The following is a 9,928-nucleotide window of genomic DNA, read 5'->3' as shown; positions in this document are numbered from 1 at the left end:
AAAGGAAGGAGGCTCAATGCTTCCTATTATCTGCTTTAGCCGAGGAAACACTGATGCTCCCTTTACCAAAGGAGACCAGCTCACGCTGCCCCACAATTCCTTGCAGCAGCAACATTTAAAGGGCCGGCTCATCCGAGCGTTCAGGGAAACTCTCGCACCCGAAATGTAACAGTGCTTGAATCACAAAATGTCTCCTTTGAAAACGACATGATTCCTTGATCATTCACTAAAAATAATCACCTGCAATGTTTTATTTGACATTTTCATGGCAGTCTTTCCTAAATCTTTCCAGTGTTTCTTACACATGAGTAATGCGGACAATGTAAACCTTTAGTTTTATGATGCAAAGCATCCTAAAGAACTCCAGAAATGCAGAGAATATCACTTCAGCTTCATAAGTGTTCACAGGTGGATTTTTGTTTGTTTGCCACTAAAACAATGTGGACATCATCTTTCTGTCACGAAAAGGTAATATTCACTTCTCCAAACATGGATGTTTTTTTGTTTTGTTTTCTTAAAATGTCACTTAATGTACTTTTTCAGTGTGAGGATGTTCTATGTCATTTACACCTCTCATACTCACGCCCAACGTACGTCATGACAAAAGCGACTCAGTGAATCATAGCAGCTGCGTTTCTTCTCTCCAGTGCAAGTAAGTACAAGGTAGTGCAGTTCAGTCGCTCTCCCTGGCCGGTGCCAAGCTACAGGAAAACTGGCGCTGCTGACAAGATGCAATGTTTGTGCTATTTACCGGCCGCCGCCACTCTCCACCCCCTCACTTCATGCCGTTTTTGCATATTTTCATCCTGTAAAGACTCTCCTCTTTTGGCTCGTTTCCATCATCTCCTCCTGCTGCACAAAGCTCTCACTACATCCCATCCCTGATACTTCGTTTTCCAACTTGTTGCCTTTAATAAAAAATGTTTGCCTTTTAAATTTAGGTTTGTGAGACCTTCATGCAACATTATATTATTATACAGTGGACTGTACAGGGCAGTGGTTAAAGGCAGGGCTATTCCAGGTATATGTCCTCTGTCGGGCACGAGAACTCCACAAACTCTTTGTAGTACAACTGGAAGGCTTTCCTGAAAGACATAAAACATACACGTATTTTACTGAAAATTACAGGACTTCACAGAGTATTTTCTACTTGATGGATCAGGTTTTAATGGACACAAACTGGCTTTAAGTGCAGAGATTTTAAAGCTTAACAAAATTGTACTCAAAGGTTGAGGTGTTTATGTAGATAGTTTTGTTTTTTTGCATTTAAATTGAAAGACAATAAATAAATACCCAATCAAATAACTAAGCCACTACCCAATATAACGTAACACACCTTGAGGGACAACCTGCCTGGTGTGGACAAAGGACAAGTTTTCCTGACAGATTTCAAGCTGATTGACACTGAAACGGCCAAAATACTTGGGGTCGACGTGACTATTGGAATATTCAGACGTGTTGTCAGGAGATCTGAATATTCTGCACTGTGTGACGCTCCTGTCCACAATGTGTCATCTCCGTATTGTGTGTTTGCAGACTGGTCACAGGTCGCCGGTGCTACACATCCATACTACACTCCTGGTTCACTTCCTTCACGTTCCATAACGTAACGAAAATATCTCCACTTCTGCTGCCCGGCGTTCTCCACCTTTCCTAGTAGTTTATGTCTCACTTCAGGAGTTCTGAGAATTATTTGCTTTTCAATTGTGATTGTTCAGATGAGGAGACGGAGGATCTCCTCACATAAGCACCCAGTAGCTCTGACGTACAGATCGCACAGTCACAAATTCTGGCTGTGCAGTCGACCGCAGAGTGTCGGTGTGGAGCCGAGCCCACTGGGGCGGATGATGACTTTGATGTCAGGCTCCTCTGTGCCCATGAAAGTTTCAGTATTCAATATAGTATTTAATATAGTATTTATATCTGTGTTGTCAAGTTGTTGGATATTACAATCCTGATATTGCCCTTTCAATTTCCTTGAACATGACTGATAAAAATCTACATTCAATATCTCAGAACAGAAAATCAATAGAGACATAATCCAACTCACCCCACTGACTCTGCGAGAGGCTTCGTGGAGTTTTCAGACACAAATACGTGGCAGGCAAATCTCTGGTCCGCCGGGTGCTTCGTAATAAAACCAAAATACCTGCAGAGACAGGGAGCGCATTGTGACTGACTCAAAGAACAAACATCACAAACATCAACCATGCTTCATTTTGCAGTGAGTGGTCCAGACATTTGCTTCCAGTTAGTTGAATGAGGAGGAGTCTGTCAAAAATGGCTCATTTTTGGAATTTTTTTTTGCAATTGAGGGATCAGAAACAGAAAGATACTATTTCTTAAAAAAAAACAAAAAACTTTCTGATTGTCTTTTTCAATGAACAGCAGCAAAATGTAAGAAAAAACCCCACACCCATTACTATTCTTCAGATGTTTGTACTGGTAGTCGTAGTGAGATGTTTGACATCTTGGTTGAAAGCAGTGTTTCATACTTACTTGCTATTTTTGGGATGATACCCGCAGAAAGAGACGTTCTTTAATTGGAAAAAGTGACTGCACTCGTTACTCTGTGGATGAGACACACACAAACAAAAAATACCTGTAAATACGCTTTTAGGGCGTGTTGTCATTAATCTAGGCTACATTTTTTTTAAAGATGCTCTGTTTTTCTCTAATAAATATTACTGAGAACATAATTTTGAGGATGAGCCCGTTCTTACACATGGGGGCCTTATTAATGCTACATATACTATTTACAGTTATTACACTGATCCAAACACTTTACAACTGATTTGAGGTTAAACCAGCCTGAGCAGCTCTATTTAGATGAGATGTTGACAACCTGCAGCTCCGGAGCCACATGAGGCTCTCTGGTCCCTCTGCTGCAGCTCCTGGAGCCTCGGGCCCACTGCAGTTCCTCCCTGAGCGGGGCCGTACGGACGGTACGGACGGTACGGTCGCTACAGTAAGGCAGAGCGCACCCAGAGCAACTACAGAGAGTGCGGTAAAATGTAGGCTGGTTGTGAGCGACGCAGCGATGTGACATCATTACGCAAAAATAATGGCGTGAAGGACGTAGAATTGCGGCTGCAGCTCCGTCACCCGAAGCCGTGAGCTTCCTGTATCTTTGACACAGCAAGGCCGCGGTGCTGGGGAACACCGGCAATAATGGGAGGGTTTATTGCACACTTGTTGAGAGTGACGATCGTCACACTCGTCAACAGACATGTGGAGGAACGTTGCTTCATGCTGATGCTCAAGAGCCACAGAGGGGCAATCACTCACTTAACGCTGCATAATAGGTAATGACACAACAACTAAATGACATTAAAGCCACATCGCTCACACTCATGGTTCTAAAAAAAACAGATCTCCCACATATAGCCACCATTTTAACAATGTGTCGCGATAAAGGAGCTGATAGCTGCAATGCATTATGCACCATTGTTGGGGGTTATGTTGGGTTTGTAGTGTTGGTCATGGTTGTGTTGTGTTTTTGTTGCTCAGTTCATGTAAAAAATTAGTTCATCTAGTTTAGTTTATTAGTTGTAAGTTGGCAACCGGGACTGAAGAGGGTTTAGGGTGTAGCGTCCTCCTGCCATGGTGTTCCTGCAGGTGAGTGTCAAAATAAAAGTCGCGCATGTCTGGAACAGTGCAACTTCTTAAAGTGCGATGTCAAATTGTGTCATAATAAACTTATGTCTGAAAAATGAAAGCAGCACAAATGATGGCTGTTGTCCCATTCTCTGAAGTTTAACAGGGGTATAATAATATCTGTGCATGATTTCTTTCTATCTTCAAAACATGTTTAATGTCTGCAAGTTCTCATTTGTCCAGGTTAAATGCTTCATCAGAAGCTCAGTCCAGTTCACCTGATCCACTTACCTGGAGAAATATGTTCAATGTGAAGAGAATGTATGATGTGACTTCGACTATGACATAATACTCCACTCAACAGTGTTTAAAGGAATGTCACATGCGACATGACAGTTTTTAAAGCTTGTTTGAAATGTTATGTTATCTTGACATTGTTACAGTAAAGGTGAGTGAGAGGAGGAGGAGGAGGAGGGGGGGGGGGGGGGGGGGAGGGGGGGGGGGAGAAAGTCTCTGACCAAGATGCGCTGGAATATATTGTTCAAGGAAAGGATAAAGAGGGAAGGACAATTAATGAGAATAAGGTCAGATTTTCCTCCAGTATATTAATGTTTATTTCTACTGGTGTCGTGACTTTAACGATTTGGCCTGAGTTGAAAGTGAGAAATTAAAGCTATGGTCTACATTTAGGAAGATGTTGAGAAAGATTTGGAAAAAGCACAATTTTTGTTTAAAAAAAGCATCATTGGGTGAAAACATCAGAGGCTTTTAATACTGAGAGTAATTGATTTAAATAAAGAAGATGAATAGTTTATTGAAAGGCACATTGACGCTGGACTTTCTCAGAAACCCCCCATTCACACACAACTCCTCTTTATCCACTCACCCTTGTGCTGGATAAAGTTTTTCAATCCACTAAAGACTTTCTGGGGTATCAAAAAAAAATGTTTGCAGCATTTTTTTTCAAAGAGCAAAGATCTATAGCAACCAGTTGTGTAACAAAAGTGACAGACCCTGGAAGTCTAAAAATGCCGAGGAAAGCACACTTCCGCTGGCGTACGCTAAAAACCAGGACGCGCGTACGCAGAAAAACTCAGACTTATCCACGAGGGCGTATGTTCGTCCCACGTTTACATTTTAAATCACAATCAATGTGAAAGTTGCTAGACAAGAGGAAACACTTTGCTCTGCACATACGGTGCCTATAAAACGTCCGGTGAATGAATTAAGAATGAATCAACACCAATTTCTGGGAGAAACGAGGGGGAATTTGAGCAAATACAACAAATTTCACTCAACGTGAGGTGAAGGTATTAATTGTCGAGGTGGGCACCCGCAGGAGAGCGTGATTTGGTGACACAGTGTGTGTTACAAATGCCAGAAAGGAGGAGGCCATTGCGTTGCCTCACAGCATCAGTGAGTGAGCAGTCTGATGGGTGTCTGAGTGAAACCTCATCCTCACGGGGTCCTGCCAATAGGTCTCTGTAGATCCTCTCCCGTGAGAGTCTCCCATGTGCAATATGTGTCTGCAGAGCCGGAGAGCACACGTAGAGGCCTGCAGCTGGAGGGCTTCCCCCCTCTCACTCTGCAGACATGCCCTTCTCCCAGCAGTGCCAGATAAGCCACTGTGCATCTTTACAAAGTGTGAGTCCACCTTTTTATAACAGCTACAGTGCAGGTGTTGCAGCCAATTGATCGGCAGTTTGGACCAATGATCATGTGATTTTAATTACAGTTATTATTCATATAAAACTGTATTGGAAGGCACGCGCATGTCACTCACTCTCTGAGTGAAATGCGAATAAGTTTTTCCTCAATATATCCTTCTTATGCAGTATGATATGTGTTGTTAAATGTGGAATGTTCAATTATTTCACACAAACGTATCCATTTCACAGAGCTGTCTTTAATTTCCTCCTTCTCATGTTGGGGTCATAGTTTCCCGTTTCTTATGGTTTTGTGCGTACGGCAGGATCAGAGCTGCCATGGAGGTGTGCACATTATCTTACCACGTTGTTTGTTTTAATATCAGTCCCAAACATAAGTGAATGTATGCTTTCTTTTTACGCATGCAGAAAACTGGAATTTCACTCTTGGAATGCTTCAACTCTTTAAACCTCAAACTGAAAGCAGGCTGTTTGTTCTGGAAGCTTCCTCTCCATCTTTGAGGCCTCACAGACAAAGGGGTTTCTACCTTTTTAAAAACAAAAAGAAAGAGAAGCAGGAGACTCACTCTGTCACAGGCGTAATAATCCTCCTGAACTGCGAGCTTGACGCCTTTCACACTGATTTCCAGGATGCAGGAGGAAGGTGGGTTATACTTGACTGTCATCCTTCTATTGGTGGCAATCTGGAGGACGAATCACAAAAGATGAGTGAAACTACAACTTTATTATTCCTCTAGATCAGGGGTGTCAAACATAAGCGCTGTGCACTAAAACTGGTCTGCAACAGACTCCAAACTGGCCAAATAAACAAGCAAATGGTAAACATTTCTAGGAAAACATTCACTTTTTAAAACAATAATGATTTAATTTCCGGACTATTGAGTGCACCTGAATATAACATTCTGGTGCAAAATTCAATGAAATGTCAAAGAAACACTTAAAGAAATCCTCTATCAGCTCCTTGCTTGGTGGGACCAGATGGAGGTCAGTTTTATGTTCTCTGCTGTTAAGGGAAACTTGACGTCAAAATCCTCATCGTCCCTGTGCGCTAGGCTCCGACCCTCTGCGCTCGAGCGCGCAGCCTGAATTTTGTGAAGGCTGTGGTGGACTGCTCATGTTCCAGAGCGACTGGACGCCTGTGTGAGGAGATCCTCCGTCTCCCCGTCTGAACAATCTCACTGTGAAAGCCAAAAAGAACTCCTGAAGTGAAACATAAACTAGGAGGAAAGGTGGAGAACGCCGGGCGGCAGAAGTGGAGATACGTTCCGTTCCGTTAAGGAACGTTGAGGAAGTGAGTCCAGAGTGCAGTATGGAGGCGTTGGTGTATCACCACGGCCCGCCCACAGTCTGCACACACTCAATGCAGAAAGCAGAGCAGCACCGTGCTGCGGGGAAGCGCCGAATATTCAGACCTCAAAACTCATCTCCTGACACCACAACACCTGGATATTCGAATAATCCAGTCCAGCCCAAGTATTTTGGCCGTTTCAGTGTCGCTCAGCTTGAAATGTTCCAGGAAAAGCTGTCCGTTGTCCTGGTTCAGCAGGTGGTCCTCATGAAGGTGTGTTAACAGTGAAATATGTGTCGGTGCTCAGTGACGTGTCGCCCAGTACAGGGTGTCGCTCCTCACAGGGCCTACTGTATTCGTTTTTTGGTTGGTTTTTTTGTGACATTATCTAGAGAGCCTTGTTTTGTTTTTTATGATGGGGTAGGTTTGAATGAGCTTTTGTTCAACCTACACCCTTTCAGCTGATTAGTTGGACAATTGAGTGTTATTTGCTCTGTTTTGTATTCTGAACACTGCCGAAATGAAAAAATTCAAGTTCACAAGCATGCAAACTTACAATTTTGTTGTTTTTAACAATGACAATGAAGTCGATTCTGATTATCTGATTCAAACATTTCCGATCCGGTTTGAACATGACTGTTTGTTATCATTCAACCTGTGAATCACTGGCTCCATGTCAGACCCTGTCTTCACCAGTCCGAACTTCATGACCTTAAAGTTCATCGCTCACACCGGTTGGTTAATTATGTTGGCCAACACTATAACAGCACAACAGGCTTTGCTCCCCTCCCTCTCGCTCTCATAATTCCTCATATTTTAACTAAAATACCATATTTCTTCTGCCAGGATTTCCCGTCTAAGTGGCTTTAGGAAGTGAGCAGTGAATATCAACATGAGTGTCGTACCTTCTGCATAGCCGCACACAGAACGTCATTTCCTTTGTGGTAGGGAACCTGAACTGAACCCAGGAACTTCAGCCGGTATCTGTCCATCCATTCACTGTTCTTCACTGCACAGAAATAGAGAGGTAAATTAAAGCACGCACGCACACACACACACACACACACACACACACACACACACACACACACACACACACACACACACACACACACACACACACACACACACACACACACACACACACACACACACACACACACACACACACACACACACACACACACACACACACACAAAAGAAATCAGATTAAGCTTATTTATTGTGGGAATACTGATCAAAGTTCAATGAAAACAAACTGCAGGGGGATAATATTGTGCAGCGCTCAGACAAAGCCGGAGGACTTTTTTGTTGGAGGAGATTTTGTGCGAAAAAGGTGTCAATGAACAAAAAGATTAATAATAACTCAAACTAACTGATTGAGAAAGCGCTGGAGTGGAAAATGTTTTGGCTTTGGAGGGAGCGAGGTGTGAGGGGATTGTTGCTCGGTGTTAGAAAGGCTTTTTACAAACCAGTTTTCTCTCAACAAATCACAACAACAATGAAGACATACGGTACTTCACAAATTAATTGAATTGAGATATTGGTGAAGTTTGAATGTGATAGTTGAATACAATCTTACATGATGCCAACACACACAAAAATAAAAACAATATGTGGATGTAAAGTGATAAATATTCCATTCAAAATCTCTTCACTTCCATTTTTGTGGTGTTTTCTTGCACAAACATGAAATAAAACTCATCACTAAATCTCTCAGACACTGCAACTGCTCTGCCTCCTGGTCTGCTTCTGGGTTCAGAACACTGCACACCGGCTCCCAACAGAATCTTCTGGTGAAAATGAACGCAGCAGACCTCAACCCGGTGGTGGAAGCCCTCTCCTTCCAGGGAGTGTTACTCGGTCGGCATGACCACCTACTGCAGGAGCTTGCCACCTCAATCCAGGACATTCCCCAACAGGTGGTCCAGCAGTCTTCTACCACCACACCCGACTCTTCCACATCAGATCCCGGCGGCGACCACCCCTCCGGTGGCCTGGGCGACTCTTCCTCCCGGCAAGGAGCCCTCCGTTCCCCCACCAGAACCATACACTGGGGAACTGGGCTCGTGATCAATTCCTGCTAAGGTGCCGCCTCGTCTTCGACCTCCAGCCCTCCAGGTATCCCTCGGATCGGGCCAAGATCGCCTACACCACCAACCTCCTGTGAGGGAAGGCGGCTCGGTGGGTGACGGTGCTCTGGAACCATGACTCCCTGGTAATTCAGACCTGGGCACACTTTACTGGGGAGCTTAAGAAGGCATTCAACCAACCAGTGAAAGGAGAAGAGGCGTCGCCGCGGCTTCTCTCCTTCTCCCAGGGCACCATGTCAGCGGCCGACTACTCTGTCAAGTTCCGGATCATGGCACAAGAGTGTGGGTGGCATGACGTGGCTCCCGGGGAATCTACGCCCAGGACCTCTCGGCGAGACTCAAGGACCAACTGGCTACCCGGGACAAAGCCTCCTCTCTCAACGAGCTCATCTCTCTCTCTCTATCCGCTTGGATAACCGGTTGCGGGAGAGGCAGCAGGGGTGCACCGACCGCCGATCCTTTCCCGCCGGACTCTCCTCATCCCAGCCGGCTCTCCGGTCTTTGAACTTCCCGCCAGGGCCCAGAGCTACTGACGAGTCAGCAGATGAGCCGATGCAGCTGGGGCGGACTCACCTGGACCCCCGAGAACGACGGCAGTGCATCCAGAACGAGCTCTGGCTGTACTGCGGTGAAGCCAGACATCTTCAGGACTCCTGCCCGAGCCTACCAAAAAGGTGCAGCTCGTCAGTAACTGCAAACCCTCTGGCGAACTATATCTCCCGTATCCCGACTTCTTCTGCCCAGATGAAGGTGCCCGCCAGCCTCCAATGGGCTCAAAACTCTGTGACCATTCCAGCACTGGTGGACTCAGGAGCTGACAACAACTTCGTGGACGCCGGGATGGCAGCCCGGCTCGGACTGCTGTTGGAGCTCCTGCCTTCTCCCCAAAGCATTAACGGATGGCCGGCTGATTTCCCGGGTTACACACTGCACGACAGCTCTCACCCTGGTCATCTCCGGGAACCACCGAGAGACTCTCCAGCTCCTGCTGATCTCTTTTCCGGTCACGCCCCTCGTCTTCACTTACCCTTGGCTGCACCAGCATAACCCACACCTCAACTGGAGAAACTCCTCAATCATTGGGTGGAGCCTCCAGTGTCACAACCAGTGCCTCCGGTCCGCCGAGGCCATCTCCTGTTACCATTCTCCGGCCCCTCCCGATCTGGCTGCGGTTCTTTTGGAGTATCATGAGCTGGTGCCGGTCTTCAGCAAGGACCTCGCTCAGACTCTCCCTCCTCACCGGCCATATAACTGCTCAATTGACCTGCTTCCTGGGGCTCTG

General features: G+C 45.4%; 1 protein-coding gene across 1 annotated transcript in view; it reads right to left on the bottom strand.

Moving 5' to 3' along the window:
- Nucleotides 1-999: 999 nt before the first annotated feature.
- The window catches only part of mapk8ip1b (mitogen-activated protein kinase 8 interacting protein 1b), a gene marked incomplete at its 5' end in the record, with an annotated part of 101,261 nt that continues 92,332 nt past the window's right edge, over nt 1,000-9,928 (bottom strand). The window contains 5 exons of the mRNA XM_080520605.1: nt 1,000-1,085; nt 2,051-2,149; nt 2,500-2,570; nt 5,831-5,947; nt 7,458-7,561. Coding sequence (XP_080376731.1) covers nt 1,013-1,085; nt 2,051-2,149; nt 2,500-2,570; nt 5,831-5,947; nt 7,458-7,561 — 464 coding nt within the window. The 3' untranslated portion in view covers nt 1,000-1,012. The remainder of the gene's footprint in view (nt 1,086-2,050; nt 2,150-2,499; nt 2,571-5,830; nt 5,948-7,457; nt 7,562-9,928) is intronic.

The sequence above is a fragment of the Blennius ocellaris genome, assembly GCF_963422515.1.
Source record: "Blennius ocellaris genome assembly, chromosome: 1".
In the NCBI taxonomy this organism is placed as follows: Eukaryota; Metazoa; Chordata; class Actinopteri; order Blenniiformes; family Blenniidae; genus Blennius; species Blennius ocellaris.
Note: the sequence above shows the minus strand (reverse complement) of the source record. Positions and strands in the feature narration are given on the sequence as shown.